Source organism: Saccostrea cucullata, unplaced genomic scaffold, assembly GCF_032062105.1.
Source record: "Saccostrea cucullata isolate Sc308-1 unplaced genomic scaffold, CSIRO_AGI_Scuc_v1 ctg969, whole genome shotgun sequence".
NCBI lineage: Eukaryota > Metazoa > Mollusca > Bivalvia > Ostreida > Ostreidae > Saccostrea > Saccostrea cuccullata.
In genome coordinates, this window is record NW_026932596.1 from 491,543 (window position 1) to 507,919 (window position 16,377).

Consider the following 16,377-nt stretch of genomic DNA (forward strand, 5'->3'; position numbering starts at 1 on the left):
ATTAATTTCGATTAAATTCTTGTTTCGAAGTACAATTACCAGAAAAAGAAAGAACACGGGTAATGTTCAATACAAACTGACACTGTATTTTTCTTTAATATGGAAGTGATCTGACCTCCTAAATGCTAATTGTAACGTCATAAATCACTGAATTTTTCAAATGCATGTTTTCTTAAAAAGTTGCAGAAGAAATGAATTTTTAGTTCCTTTTTTTTTCCTCATAATAAAAAGCACATGCATAGCCTACACAAATTTTAAGAAATGTGATTTCATTAAGGATTTTACACAACATATCTGAAAATTAATGTGGGCCACGCCTGATGACACTGTTTTTTAAAGGGAAAGAACCCTGTAATTAATGAGTCATTTTCAGGCTTTTCTGTTTAAACTAATAAATGTACGAAGTTGATGACGTCATATTTCCAAAATAGTCCTCCTTTATATAGTTTTCAATTTCATATCTTTTTGAAAACATTAAATTTTAAGGGCATAATAAAAACCAAACAGTACCTTCTTCTTAAAACGGATTAGATTACAGTAAGTTGGAATTTACAATTTAAAGAATGAAGATGATGGCGTTATCTTACTAAATGGGCATACATGAGACTGCTGCATTCAAACCCTTCATGTAATCAGTTTAAAATGATCATATGCTTGTATACTGTTATTTTATTTCTATGCCGTCGTATACGTTGAAAACACATAGTTTTTATACAATAATATGAAAATATCTGTAATTGGTATCAAATAAATAAAATAAATAATCAAAATTGAAAAGACATATGTACATGATATCTTTCAGATTGTTTGCAATGAAGATGAGTTTCCCATTGTAATTTCTTTTATGTTGGATAGTATACCTGTTGTTCATGGAATTACATACTTTTTTAAACATTTATTTCAGACATTAAGGAAGCGAAGCGGATTATAAAAAAAGCGTAAACTGACCCAAGCCAGGTTATAATCGAACAATTTGCCCAAGAATTAGAGTCATTCCTTAAATAATGTGTTCCGATAAGCGCAATAATTTTAAGATACAGGAAAATTTTCATATGAGGGCATGTCACTTGCAGCATCAAGTTCTAAGTATTTAGGAATCTCATCCTCTTTTTGCGGCGGAGGTGAATGTTTGACAAAACGATTATCTTTCAGTGTTGATTTACTCAATTTTTCCTTTACATCAAAGCATTTTTTCAGGAAATAGCGTGAATTTTTAGACTTAGTCAACGTGTCATATGAAGGCGTGTTGCCGGAAGCTTCAAGTTCAAAATAATCAGGTTTTTCATCTTCTCTCTTCGGAGGTGAATTTTCAATAATTGCGGTTTTCAGTATTAATTTTCTCCCCTTTACCCTGATAACAAAACTGAGTCGCTGCCTGTAAGAGATAATGTATATTATCATTAAACTGGATAGCAAGTTGATTCAAAATAACATGGGGTCACTTTAAGCTTGAATGACGGCTCTAAGAATCAAAGATTCCTGAAAATTAAATAAAAGTATTTCGAAACTAACGTATAGCTTTAAGAATGTCTCTTAGATTATAATACTGTTCTACAGTCCATAAAATGACAATTCATTTACAAAGAAAACACATAAGAGGAAAGAGAAGTCGTAAAACTTTGATTTTTCTTAATGTTATAGTCTTTGAAACTTAAATAAAATATGGTTTGATATGTTTTGCTGGAAACATTCACTGCATGAAAAGTCGCGTTTAATATAATTTAATAAATTCGTTTACTCCAGTAAATTTCTTGTATTGAATTTAATTTATGTATAACGGTACATTTTACATGAGATATATTGTGATATAATTAAATACAGTTTTCAAATAAGTATAATCATATTTAATGCAAAATACGTCGAGAATAATATAGTTTAATTGAGATAATTATACGTTCCGTTTAAGAATATCGACATGTAAAAGTAAATATGCTTATACTTAAAGTTTAAGTACATTTTTGGTATTTTGAATATGTCATAAATAATTCTTTATACCTAATGTAAACTTATGTTGAAACATTTTTGAAAAAAAATATTTAGGCACCCTATTCATTTTAATTTATTTATTTCTCATTTTTATTTATTTACCCTTATGTAGATTTTTCAAAACTGTGGAATATAACTTAGTTTTTTCTCTATCGACTACCACTGTAGTACAATTACATCGGGATCGAAGTCGGGCTCGAAAAGCAATTTATTTAAAAACAACACACCGCGCCGAAATTCAATTTTTTGGAGAGTTCCACGCAGCCATGTTGAACTTGATCATGATGTTGTACGGGAGGAAGGGGCGAAAGAGAGTTACTCGAAAAGGAGAAGCATGATAAACTTTGGATGGAATTTATGTTTTAACAGAAGATGAAGACATTTACGACCCTGTTTAGCGGTAGGAACAATGTACAAAATTTTATCATGTGTCCTTGAATGAATAATTGCCTCTGCTACTGATAATGTTACTGTTCCTTAGTCTGGACTGTACACATAAAATGCCTGGCAGTAAAAACGTTTGGGCAAGCGCTATTTACATTTTGTAATAATTATTTAACACTTTTAACCATCTAACTTAAAGATGGATTTTAACCAGAATTTTCTCGTTTGGGATTGGTTTCAGAATTTTTTGTCACTAAAGTGTTCCTCTGTTCAGCATTTACAGAGAGTGTTGTACAATGTAATAAATTATTTATTTATTTCTTAATGCCTACTCAAGAATATATTGAGCACTTATTTTGATTATTTAAATAGTTGCAGTGTGGACTGTGCCTGAGACGATTTCCCATAACGCAGGCTATGTAGACAGCTTGTGAAAATGGTGAGAACCATACCGCTCAAATTTTCTATTATCACAAATAAACAAACAATGTTTTTATTAACTTGTATCTTTTAGCATAAGAGTATAAAAAATATTGCAACAACTTGAAATGCTATATACCAAGTAGACAATACGAGGTTTATATTCTTATTTTCCTTATCCTAAAAATACAATAGCAATGGATTCTGAGCTATGCATAATTTTTTTACGTTAAATACGTAGGCATGAATTATTAAAAATAGCTATCACATTCTATGATGCACAATTATGCATGCATTATTTACAGGAATCCAAATGCTCACAAGAAATGACAAAAGCAGTATGAAGATTAACACAACGGTAAGATTTCTTAAATTTTCTGATAAGATCAATAAAATCACATGAATTGATTTATTTTAGCTCACCTGAGCCATTTTAAGACCCGAGCGAGTTTTCTGTTCTGTGTCTGGTATTCGTCGGTCATCTATAAACTTTTCAAATTTTTACATTCATGAGAATTATTCCTAGTTTGAATAAAAATCCCTGCAAGATACATCTTTTCTTTCAGAAATTGTGCCAGAAAAGTTTGAAGTAGCTATGGGAATGATCAACATTAAACTTGCTGAGGCTCTCTTCCTGAAAGTGACTTGACCAGATATTTGGCTATCCAGTATGAGGTACGAACTAATCATTTGTTGTACAACTTATTGTGTATGAGATTGCCACCATTTACTGGAAGTTTGCATTTGTTGTTCACTTTAAAAACTTGCTATCTACAGTGTAAGTTGTTAATATATTTTACTTTATGTTAAATCACTTGTTCATTATCCCAATAACTTGCATGTTAAATGCTGTAGATGCTAACCTTTGCATTTAAGTTTACTCTTAAATTCCATGTGTTCCGAGTATGTACACCCATTTCATATCATGTTTTGTCGTCTCTAAATTTAATATAATACATATCATAATATGTACTAGATCACAAAGTTTGAGGATTTTATTATTGTATGAATGTTATCTACTTGCTCTATATCATAAATACATCTGTTTGTATATTTTTTCTATGAGATGCCATACCTGCTTTTAATTTTTCATATTTTTTTTTATCCATAGTATCTTTCTGCTACATTAAATAAAATATCGTGGAGGAACACGAAGAAAAGGGCTGCGCACCTCAACATATTCAAGGTCAAGCAGGTAAATACATTGGTAAATTGCTAAAAAAAAAAAAAAAAAAAGATGGCAAAAAGTCACCAGTCCCCAATTTACATGTACTTCCACAAATTCTGCAGCTTGCTGCTGTGAAACTATATATATGTGTTTCTTAATATGATAAATGCTGTAAATGCTATTCTTTGCATTTTCCTAAACTTTGTAAATCTTCAAATTCCATGTGCTCGGACTACGGTACCATTATGTATGTTTCATATCATATTTTGTCGTCTATAAATTTGATCTATACATATAATTATATGTTTTTTTATGCAATTCACTTAACTAGATGACACAGAGAATTTTTTTCATTGTGTAAAATGTTATCTTCTTGCCGTAGTCATGTTAGTCATAAGTATACCCTGTTTGTATATTTTTTCTCCTTTTTTGTATATTCTTTCTATGGAGAGCCACACCTGTTATTAATTTTTCATATTTTGTTTATCAAAGCTTTTTACCATATCCATAGTATCTTGCTGCTAAATGAAAGAATTAGTGTGGAGGAGCAGAGAAAAGGGCACCTCAACATGTTCAAGGTCAAGCAGGTAAAATGCTCCAAAAAAAAAAAGATGGTGAAAAAAATCATTAGTCCCAAATTTACACGCTTCGAAATCTGTAGCTCGCTGGCCTGAAATTATAGATAATTATCTGTCTTTATTACCCAGATTTGAAAAAAATGGCATATTTTTTGTAGTCGTCTGTAAATTTTTAATTAAGCAAAATTGAGCTGTGTTTCCTCTAGGTCAAATGATAATTTTAAAATCAACTCAGATTTTGTTTTTACTATTTAACATATGCAATTGCATAAATCCGGAAGCACACATATAATATGTATATATAGGCAAATGGGTATTTATTTTTATGTTTATTGTAGAAATTAGGAGCTAGGTGTGCTTCTCCAGAGCTGAAAACTTCTTGGCATGAAGAGAAGAAGAAGCAAGAAAAGCAGTTTTAAATATTGTTTACGTCTTCATAGTACAAAAAATGATTCTAAAGATAATATTATCTATGAAATTAGAAAGCTGAAGTTGCGTTCTAATGATTGTGAGAATGTCTTCAAAGAACAGGACACCAAAAGTGCCATTCTCAAATCAAAGCACTCTAAAAGGCAGAGCATAAGAAGAACAAGGACAAATAAAGAATCTAAAAGAGTCAAACCTATGGATGTATTAATTGAACAAAGATGGGCTATTAGAGATGAAATATCTGAGTTGCTACTGTTTTGCACAAATTCAATGTTAGATAAGAAAAATATACCTAGTGTTGTATTTTTGACAGTGAAAGTTTTTTCTTATGCTTGATTACAGATTAAAACTGTTATGTATTTTATTGTTTAAACATTTATTGGTTTGTTGTGTAATCTGCAATCACATACATTTTGATCTCGATTTATATATCACATATATGTACAAGTCTAACTTAAATAATAAGTGCATGGACATTATTGTGGAAAAAATAAGACAATTATGATCAAGGGTAGTCTGAAAGAGCTTTGCTGGCAGTAAGTTGCAGATCTTGATACCCAAGTAAGAGAAAGGTGGTGTCTCTGACCGATCCTTTTGCTGTTGCTTGTGGGCGAGTGAGGCTTCTCTGTCAGTGGCTTAGTGAGTCATAGATGTAAAAAAATAGAATAGGCAAATGAGGTAGAGACATTTCTGAGTAAAAAAGGGGTGAATTGTGATTTTAATGAATATTACAATTGATATTGCAAGAGTAATGAGAATTGCAAGAGTAAAATATTAATTTGTTTCCTTCCATTTGAAGTAAGAGAGTTTGTGAATTATGAGTTATGGAATTGTAATTAAGGCTTAAAAAAATGTTAAATATACTTTTACATATGTTTATACAGGACTTTTATATGTGCATGTTTCAGAGCTCATTTTTGATATTTTAAAGCAAAGTTGAAAATATCACTAATGAAATGTTTTGCATTCCAATGTAACGTTGATTTAATGAGGATATGTTATATTACAATCATCAAGCAATAAACCTAGCAGTTGGAACAGAAATGAGCTACATGTATTGTAAACAAATTTAAGCTGCTATTGTTTTGTGTAATTGTGATACTTTTTCCTTAATTTGAATTGACATAACCAAATGATATAAAGGGTTTTTTTGGGTCTTGTATTTTTCACAGTCAACATTAAGTATTTTTCAAGTTGAACTTGGATAATTAGTGCATGGACATCTATTGTGGAAATACTTGGAAAACAATATAAGGGTGGACTAAAAGAGCTTTACTGGCAGTAAGTTGCAGATCTTGATACCCAAGCAAGAGAAAGGTGGTGTCTCTGACCGATCCTTTTGCTGTTGCTTGTGGGCGAGTGAGGCTTCTCTGTTAGTGGCTTAGTGTGTCTTATTAAAATGTACATGTAAAAAGAATGGACAAATTTTATTGGCAACTTTTATTCTTTTTATGCAAAGTATGATATAATTTATTGTGGGAAATTGAAAAGCCATTTACAATCCATGCAGAAGTTTTAATAGGGGCAGTTTCAGTCAGTTTTTGCAGTCTTTTGGAGTCCAGAATGACTACATTTTTTACCTGTTGTGTTTTGATTTATTGCGGATTTGAATTTTACATACAATACTATTCTTTTATTATTTATAATTACTTCAGTATATTACTTACTACTAGTATGTAGAAATTATACCCAAGAATACCCAAGCACATTATAATTGAGCTACAATCTCGATTGTAAATTTTTTAATTCTGACTTTTAGGCTTAAATTTGAAATATTTTGTACTTTGTTAGAACTCATTGTTTGTACACTGTTGAGATAACATCTAATAAAATTGAATGAGAAATGGATTTGTGTAAGATTGTAAAATACTTGCCAAAAAACCCACAATTGTAAACCATACAAATTATTGATGGAATAAATGTAAAATAAAAATATTATGCAATAATATAATAATGTTAAATTTCATCAAATACAACCTTAAATCTTAATTATATGGGAAGGTTTAATCCGTACATTTTCATCACATATACAAGAAATTTAATATTAGTTTATGAAAGAATAAAATTTGTACGTATTAGTAAGTTTACAATTCTCCGTATATAACTTAATTTTTGGAAGTATTATAAAGTAAAGTGTGAATTTAACAAAAAATAATGAGGTAAAGATCTACGTTAAATTTTATTAAACGAACAAATTTAATGTGACCGTAAAACTTAATTTTATGGCCATGTTTAATAATAATTATACGTTTTGTATATTAGAGGTATAATAATTGTTTACGGCAGACTAAAATCCGAACGTATTAGTAAGTTTACATTTTCCAAACTTTATTAAATTTGTTCTTTTAATTTTTCATTAAACTCGTATTAAATGCTAATTATTTTCTAACATTTACGATCCCACAATATGTTATAATATGCATTTAAACATTAAATAATCGCAGCATTTAAATCACATTTAAGGTAAAATTAAACCCGACTTTTCATGCAGTGATTATACATATGTACCTGAAGAATATAAAGGAGACAGCTATCAAAGCAATGCATAATATTCCAATTACTATGGCAAATCCTACTGTTGATGTAGTTGTTGAAGTGTCGCCTAAAGGAAAAGAATTCGATACTTGAAGAAAAATAATATACAGTAATAACTGGATAATATGTTGCCAAAAGCAAGTTAAATGGCTCCCAGGGCGTTATTAGGGAATAAGGTTGCTAGAGGGCGACTAACTGTCCTAAAGTCTGGCAATAGGTGTTTAATACTACCACAGCAGATTTTGCTTGTATCCTGTCAGGATGCACATTGAAACCAGAACATTTCCGAATTGAAACATTAGGTAAATTGATTTTTACATGTGAATAATTCGATAAGTATTCTTTCATTTTTAAACTTCGATTGAAACATACCTATTCATCAAACAAGTACCCCGATCTAATTGAATGTGAATGTTTGAATTTTTTATTGACAATATATGTTTAATTTTTCAAGATTAGACCTGGGGGGCATAAAACTAAGCTATATAAGCTTATATTGGAACTTATCACTTTTTACCAAAGGAATTAATAGTTGAAAAGTGATACTGAAATCAAAGGTGAGCTCGATTAAGTTTTATGGCTCCAGGCCTATATCTTTGAATAATCTGATGTTGTTCCAATTGAATTCCCGCTGCCCGACGTTGTGCCGAGAAAAGGATGATAATATAAAATCATTCGCCGCACCCTTTGACATTTCATTGGTAGTAAAAAGGTCGTGCAATTGACATTAAGCAAACTCCTTAAATTATTTATGATTTCCCCCTTTCAAAAATTAGATTGTAGGATACTGTATATAATGTTTCTTAAAAATCAACGTGAATGGGTTGGTGACTATTTTCCTGTGTTTTGGTGTATTTTTGTAATGTTCTTTATTTCACTTTAGTATCGGTATATAAACAGATGAAAAATATCCCAGATCTCTTTCATCGGAAACAATCTTGGCCTCTGGGTATTTGAATCTTTTTAATACCCTATATCAATTAATCTTATAAATCAAATTTGAACACATCATTTGACTAGATTATGAGCCTTACGTGCGGTTTGACGACCCCGGTCTAATTTTATTTACATGCGCTCGCACTAACAGTAGCAACGTCACCATATTAATAAGGATAAATTTCAACTTAATTGAATTGCTTGTGAATTTTGAACAGATAGAAAATAAAAAGGAAAGTTTAAAACTTACATTTCACATCACAAGCTAAACCTGAATACGGTTCTTTGCATCCTCTGGAGCAGCTTCCGTCATACCTGCTGCAGGTCTCGTTACCGACACAGTGACCACTACATTTGTATTGGCAGTTTATCCCAAAAGAACCCTCTGAACAGGCTATAATTGATTTGAAAAAAAAAGTTTTACATTAAATGTCTGTACGAACCTGTTGTCGTTGAAAAAAAAATAGAAAGACAAAATTTAGTTTAAAATAAAATAAAATAAAATAAAATAAATTAAATCACTGTATTAGAAAGCGCTCTTGGCTAAATTAACAGTTTCTTTAAACTAATTATTTTGTTTTACATTCATTTTATCAAAAATATAACTCTTGTTTCATTGATATTTTAGTTTAGTTTTAATCATAAAATTTCCTATTCCTCAAGGTGAAATTAAGTCATCTCATACCTGTTGCGCAGGACGGGGAGCCTTTAAAACCAGGCATACATCTACATTTGCCATCAGCATATCCACAGATGTCAATGCAGTAAGGAGAGCATACATTAGAACAATTGAAACCAAACGAGCCATCTGGGCAAACTGAAAATAAGTACTGAAAATAAACGTCTATTAATAAACTAGAAATAATTGCAAATTCTCAAAACCTATTCTATAGCAAATCATTTAATTGCCTAATTTGGTAGAATATTTAACCAGTTGCAAAAAAAAAAAAAAAAAAGGTAAGGGATTCAAAACTTAAAAAAAGAATTGACGAAATTATCGCAAATAATGCTTTATTTTGCCCATACTCCTTTCTTTTAATTTATATATAATCATTTCGAAAGAAGGAATAGATTTTTTCTGATTATATATAAAAATATTTTTAATGCAATAGTTACAAAATGCCTTAACTTTTCATAGTCTGCTTTTTAGGTTTCATTTCAATTTGTTCCTTTTCATGGCATTGTAATATTTGGTAACATTTAAAATCATCTTTTTTTAAAGCTTGAAATCCTCTAATGATCCGTGTTGTTGAATTAGAACTAGGAAATTAAATCATCTTTCCTCAATCTTATGCATATTCTTTTAAATCATTTGTATCCAAAAATCGAGGGGAGGGTATTTTACATGTATTACCTACTGAATTTTTAATTACAGATTTAAGAACATACTGCTCTTGAATTTACCATCCATATATGTCTATTTGCATAGATCAATGTAATAAAAAAGAATATTACATTTTTAGTACGTACTTGTGCCACATCGTGACCCGTTATATCCAGGAGCACAACCGTTCATACATTCACCATTAAAGGGACTACATGTTTCATTGTATTGGCAATTACTACTGCAGAGTTTTAAACAATCTTCTCCAAATGTTCCAGCAGAACAAACTTTAATAGAAAAATGTAACACTGCAATGCAACTTGTTTCATCATATTACTTTCAAAAAAGAAGGTAACTATTGTTTGCAAATGACTAGAATGTCTATATTTAAGGAATGATAATAACTAATAATAATAATACATGTAGTAATACGTACTGAAATAACCTGGGTTGGGTCAGTTAATGCTTTATGAAATGCGAGGCAGTTTATAAAAAAAATACTGAAACTGTTCCAGGCCAGGCTATAAAAGTACAACTTTGTTATCAAATTCACTTCTTATGATTCTATTTTTCTTCAGAAATAGGACAAATTTTCCCTCAAAAATGTTTTTTAATGAATCTTAATTTTAAAGTAATGTCAAGAGGATTGATGCCTTACTGGCGTAACTCATTGTCAAGTAGACAATAGTATACAATTATTTTTCTATCCAATCAAACAGCAACTTAACTGAAAATATAATTTGAACAGCAGTTTTAGCTTACGTTCAGTACAGCCTTTTCCAATATACCCAGGGTAACATCCAACGTCACAGTGTCCAGTTTCTTTGTTACATTGATAATTATTCTTGCAATTGCCACTGCAGTTAAATGCACAGTCTGGACCATATTTTCCATCATCACATGCTTTAAGAAGAATTCCGAGCAGAAAATTTATTAAATGTAAAGATTGTAGAATTAATGTTTTATCAAAATTAATTTCTTAATGCATCTATCTCTCTCTCTCTCTCTCTCTCTCTCTCTCTCTCTGATATAGTTTTTCGTTGGCATTTGTTCTTGTTTGTCTATGTGAAATTTATTTTCCACGATTTTCGTCCTTTGATTCTGAATTTTCCAAAATACTACTTATAATTTAGTAAGAGATTAGTTCATTCTTACATATCTCACAATATTTTCCAGTCCATCCTGAAGCACATCCCTTGTCACAATAACCGGTCACGTGATTACAAGAAATTCCTTCCAAACAGTGGCCAGAACAATTATGTCTACAGTTCAGACCAAATGTCTCATGCGTACATTCTGAAAGAAATAAAAGTTAAATATAATGGAAAAAAATTACGACCTTTGACTTACCATGGCCAATAGTTTATTGAAAAAAATAATTGATAATGAACAAGGCATGGTTTTAAAAGGGAATCTGGGCCTGTATTTTTTTTTAAATATCAAAGAAATAAAAATTCATGCTTTCTGAGTCGTTGAAATCCCAAGTACATTGTATTAAAACATGCAAAAATTATTATTTTTCTAATATGATCTTAAGTGACAAAAACTGTAAAGATATGTAAGAACTGTTGCTAATAGGTAGAGTTTTGAACATTAAAAGTTGGAAAGTTCATGGAAAGTTAACCATTTCTTTATATTTTTGATATATAATAGTTACATAATTTGCAAACAAAATAGGTTCAATTAAGGCATTCCTTTCTTATATCATCTTTTCTCTAGCAAAAAAAAATACCTATATCACAGAATTCACCAGTCCAACCTGGGTTGCAGAAATGACAAGATCCATTAACAATATCACAACTTTTTTGCTGACAATTTTTAGGGCATTTCAACTCACATTTTTCTCCATACATGTCTAATCTGGCACAGCCTTTTTTTGAAAAAAAAATGTGGTTCATATTTGTCCCCAAAGCATAAAGCTTCATAAAGAATCTTTTTAAATAAATGCTTTCGAATATATTGGCTTAAATTTTAGTTGGCCATTACCTAGGACAATAAATTCACAAAGCTCTGTATAAGACAAATTTTCATATCCTTCAGGATATGTAATTCCTCCGAGTCTCTCGTTGTAGAAGAAAACATAGCGAGCATGTCCAATGCAGGTTGTACTGAACTCTAAGGTGGGTATTTCGTCATTATTTTTGTAACACAAAGTACCCTCTTTTATATTTGTGGAATTGGAAAGATAGAGAGAAAATCCAGCAAAACGACCCCTCTGCCTTGATTCTAAGAATGAACAGTGAATATTATGCATAACAACATTGAAATTCATTTCTATTTTGTCATTTTTAAATTAGATATGTGTGTCGTTTAAACATTATAAATACTATTGAGTAATACAATGTACTTTTATTCACCTATGCATTCAAGTGTCAGTAAAATATATGGAGGCAACGAACAGTAAAAAGTGTTTTCGGACTATCAAGAGAGGAATTGAGGTTAAATATTTTAAATGTTATACATGTTTTCTCTCTGTGACTGAGTAGAATCGGTTTCCTTTGTTTGTATTGTACATAAAAGAAAACGTTATTTCATAAAATATTTATTAAAAAAAAAAAACATTAATGTAATACTGTATTTGTACATTACTCGAAAATGCTTGCATTTAAGGCCTAATATGCAATGAAATAATGAAAACTAAAACATGTACATGTACATACCCCAACCTTCGTAAGTTTTGAAGATGATCGACACTTCATAGATATTGTACACATCGCCTAAATCTACATACCACCAAACTGTATTGGTATGTCCTGGACTAATAGGTTCCGTTCTTGTACAAGTATTATTGAGCCTATCCACTGCATTAGGTGCACCGTATACAGAGTTACATATTGTAGTTTTACAACCAATGTGCGTTGTGCTTTGTGCTGTATATTTTTTAAAAGACAGATCCTCTTGGAAAAAAAGTTTTTATAAAAAAAGTCGTATTAGGGTACAATTTATTATCATTTTATCATTTTAAATCTTAAAAATGATAGGAGTAGACATTCTTCAACATTACATGTATTTTTTTCATTCTCAAAATGATAAGAAAAAAAAAGTAGTCCTCTATTGTGGTTTACTTTTTCACAAATTTTACTCTACATAATTTTGATAATGAAATAATTGTATTGAACATACCGAAACTAAAAATCTGCACAAGTTGGCTAGCCAGTACAAATATCGTTGTTTTCATGTTGAAATATTATATACACAAGCTCACAATGACATCAATATCTTCTTCTTACTTAAGTAAAATAATTATCCAGGAAGTTTTTATAGAGTCGAAAATGCATTGTCAGATTACTTTTCGTTGAAATTGGATACATAGATTATATAATATACAGTAAAAGATACGGTTCGATTGCTGACAAGTACTAGTACATTGTAAAGACTCTGTAAGGCTCATGTTCACGCATTCTCAGTTTATAGTCTCAATTCGCTTTAAATAATGTACCGCGTTTTAAGTAACATAATATTTCAAATAAATTTTATTTTCTGCCACCCATATGAACCATTGCTGGTTGCTGATTAAAATGCAACAATTGTTTGTTGTAGTTTGAATGATTGTCTTAGGAGAAAATCACATTTTAGAGCAGAAATCGATATTTACGTTACTGTCGCCGATCATCGTGTAGTTTTTATTTTAAACCAAAAAGAAGTTTTTTTTTCATTTAGGTATCTTTTTCTTAGTAAGATTGTCCTACATTTGAGTTATATTTTCTGAATATCACCCCCTTCAAACATATGCGTGTCACAAATTTTTAAAAGTTTTGATATATTTATCAAATTTTGATGTCACCGCAGAATTATTACTTTTCTATTTGGAAATTCAAAAGGACTGGGAGGATTGATAAACTGACTCAGTAGGACTAAGTTGTAACTTTTTAACATCATGAACACCCTTTCTATTGCATGGAATGGTAAAAAGGACACTCTTTATCTGTATTTATGAACAATAGCCCCCCTTTTCTTATAAGTCCAATGGTTAAAAATTCAACGATATTTACGTGTTAGTATTTATTCACAAATTAAGTAAGAGAACTACACTGTTCCCTATGGGTCAAATTGCCTTACACTCAAGCACTAGAATATGCCTTTAATTAACAGTGGAATAATTGAACAAGGGCATTAAAAGTTACGATAAATCTCAGAAAGATATTTACGTTACCGATATTTACGTTACCCATATTTACGTTACCATGTTTTAAAGTAAATAAGTATTAATTTCCAAAGCTGTTTGAACAGATTTGCGAGTGAATCTTTATGATGTAAATACTAAGAACATGAAGAAATATAAACTCTTTTTTAAAATGTCATTTTTTCTGTAAAAAGAGTCCAGAAATGCAAATTGAAGAGCACATGCAAAGGTGAACATTTTTCACTCAATATCTTGTGCATCCGTGTGATTTGAAAATTTAATTAACAATATTATTCACAAGTAGAATTGTGGATAAATGATCGAATGTTTTCATTTTGAGCAATTGGTTAATATTGCATTGTTTTAAGTGTAATGCACGTTATCATTCGGAACATAAATCTGAAACAAAACTTTCTTCAAGTCTGTATTTTGCTGTTTGTTTGAAATGATAGTGTATCGTCAACTTAAAAAAAATGGTTATATACACCTGAATTGTATACCAAGCTTAACATTTTGAAGAAAAAAAATCATTTTTGTAGGAAATATAATTCCAGAAAATAGGCGCTGCGTTGCATGCAGTGGGGGGGGGGGGGTTATTCTACATCGGGTAAAAAAAGAGGGTGTTGGGTGTCAAGAAACTGCATGGTTGAAATTGAATCCATTTCCATTTTTGTTGCTTTGCAAGAAACACAAATATTAACATGTATAAAATTGTGCACTTAATTTTCCCATTGGAATTGTTGCTTAGACATATAACGTATGCGTCTATGCTTTAATGGTACTGAAAATTCAATTTACGTTATATGAACATAGAATGTATATTGCTTTATAGAGCACATGTGATATGCAACTTAATTATTGAAAAACCTTTTAAGGGTGGTGGGCGATCTTTGTTTAATTTTTGAGATTTGACGATAAAGTTTTCACAAACAATTAAACATTTCAGACATGTAGCAACAGAGGGGAGGGGGGGGGGAAGAGCAGCCCCCCCCCCTTGCCCCCCCCCCCCACTTTTTTCTCCAACCTTACTTCAGCTATGGTAAATGTTCAGTGAAAGTTCGCCTCCCCTCCCCCTCTTGGATTTTCGACTTTGTGCAAGTTTTCTCACCCCCCCCCTTTTTTTTTGCCTTGTCAACTTTGCAGGTAAGTAAAAAAAATTCTCTGGCTGCCCCCCCCCCACTTTAAAAAACGATGCTACGTGGCTGCCTTTGAAATAATCAACAGATAAAATGGTGGAAGGGGGGAGTTATGAATTACATGAGTCCTCTATAGATAAATCATAACTTGAATTTTCATTTCAACCCTTTGTAAAGAGCGTATATATAGATAAGAAAATTCATAAAATTCAATAATTTGAAATAATATAATCATTTTTTCCCCGAACATACTTTTATTTTTGTATGATATCTATGTGCGATATTTACGTGATATTTAACAAACACTTCGTAATCAGGTAATGGCGAAATATTTAACCTTCTTATATTCTAAATAATGTGCGTTTTTCTGAGCAGATTAATAAAGAATCAATTAATGTAGCATTTTAGGGAATATTGTCATTATTAAGCTTATCATCGGATCTGATAAAAACTTGTTAAAATAAAAAGAAAATAATTTCATTTAAATGAAAATTATGTCTGTTTTGTTTTTACTAATACTTGAATCAAAGATTCTACACCCCTTTTTACAAATGTGCTTAAGGCCAGATAAAATTAATCTTTAGATTCTCATCCCCGCCCGCCCCCTCTCAAAGTCTCCCGCCCCGGCGTTTTTTATCTTGATTTTTGAGTGTTAATAAAGGCATTTTCATGTATTTTTATTCAGTAAGAATTTGGGTGAAGTTTAAGAGTTATCTCCCGTCTGTATTAAAAGTCGCGTGTCGCTATTTATAGCAAAAGAGCCATGTGAAGAATGGAGAAAAATCGGCAATAAAAGCAGTTTAAATATGTCAGGAAAAGATTATTTGTCAGTATAGAGAAGGCAGAGAAAAAATAATAGCATAAATACATCTAGATACCATCACTGGCATGAGCAAGTTTTTTAAGATTTTTTAAAACTAAGTATAAAAATAGACATGGAAAATGACACATCAAGTTTTAACGATCTCCAACTGTGTGTGATTTTGATTTGAAAAAAAAAAATAAAACAGACTTTAGAGAATGTTTAGTGCTAAGAAAATGTTAAATCGTAAAACTGTTCAGGCCTAGGTTTTTTCGGTAGGATATTCTATTAGAATATTTCATAGATTTTGTAAATATGACCTATGTTATTGTCAAACATGTCAAGTCTCTAGAACGATCCAATTTTTGAGGAAGGTGGAAGTCTATGATATTTTACAGAAAACAGAGGGATTTGAAGGTAAAAACTCAAGGGTATTTAGGGAAAGGCCGATGAGAAGTCATGCATACTCAATTTATTGGTATCAGAACCCCACCTCATTTTGTTCTGCATGTACCGTATATGTGTACTTGATCATTTGTTTATTGACAATAAATAT

The 16,377-nt window shown here is 30.8% G+C and overlaps 1 protein-coding gene and 1 long non-coding RNA gene across 2 annotated transcripts; one reads left to right on the forward strand and one right to left on the reverse strand.

Moving 5' to 3' along the window:
- Positions 1–686: 686 nt before the first annotated feature.
- LOC134235560 (platelet endothelial aggregation receptor 1-like) lies at positions 687–12,664 on the reverse strand (the record flags this gene model as incomplete). Its single annotated transcript, XM_062717697.1, has 10 exons — positions 687–1,375; positions 7,474–7,567; positions 8,687–8,830; positions 9,122–9,253; positions 9,907–10,047; positions 10,523–10,663; positions 10,916–11,056; positions 11,493–11,630; positions 11,747–11,986; positions 12,421–12,664. Coding segments are annotated over 10 exons (1,761 nt in total), but the record flags the coding sequence as incomplete, so codon positions are not given.
- Positions 1,698–4,955, forward strand: LOC134235544 (uncharacterized). The gene is made up of 7 exons (XR_009985423.1): positions 1,698–2,386; positions 2,743–2,809; positions 3,096–3,148; positions 3,357–3,465; positions 3,902–3,985; positions 4,451–4,545; positions 4,875–4,955. It is a non-coding gene; the product is annotated as an uncharacterized LOC134235544 (long non-coding RNA).
- Positions 12,665–16,377: the final 3,713 nt, after the last annotated feature.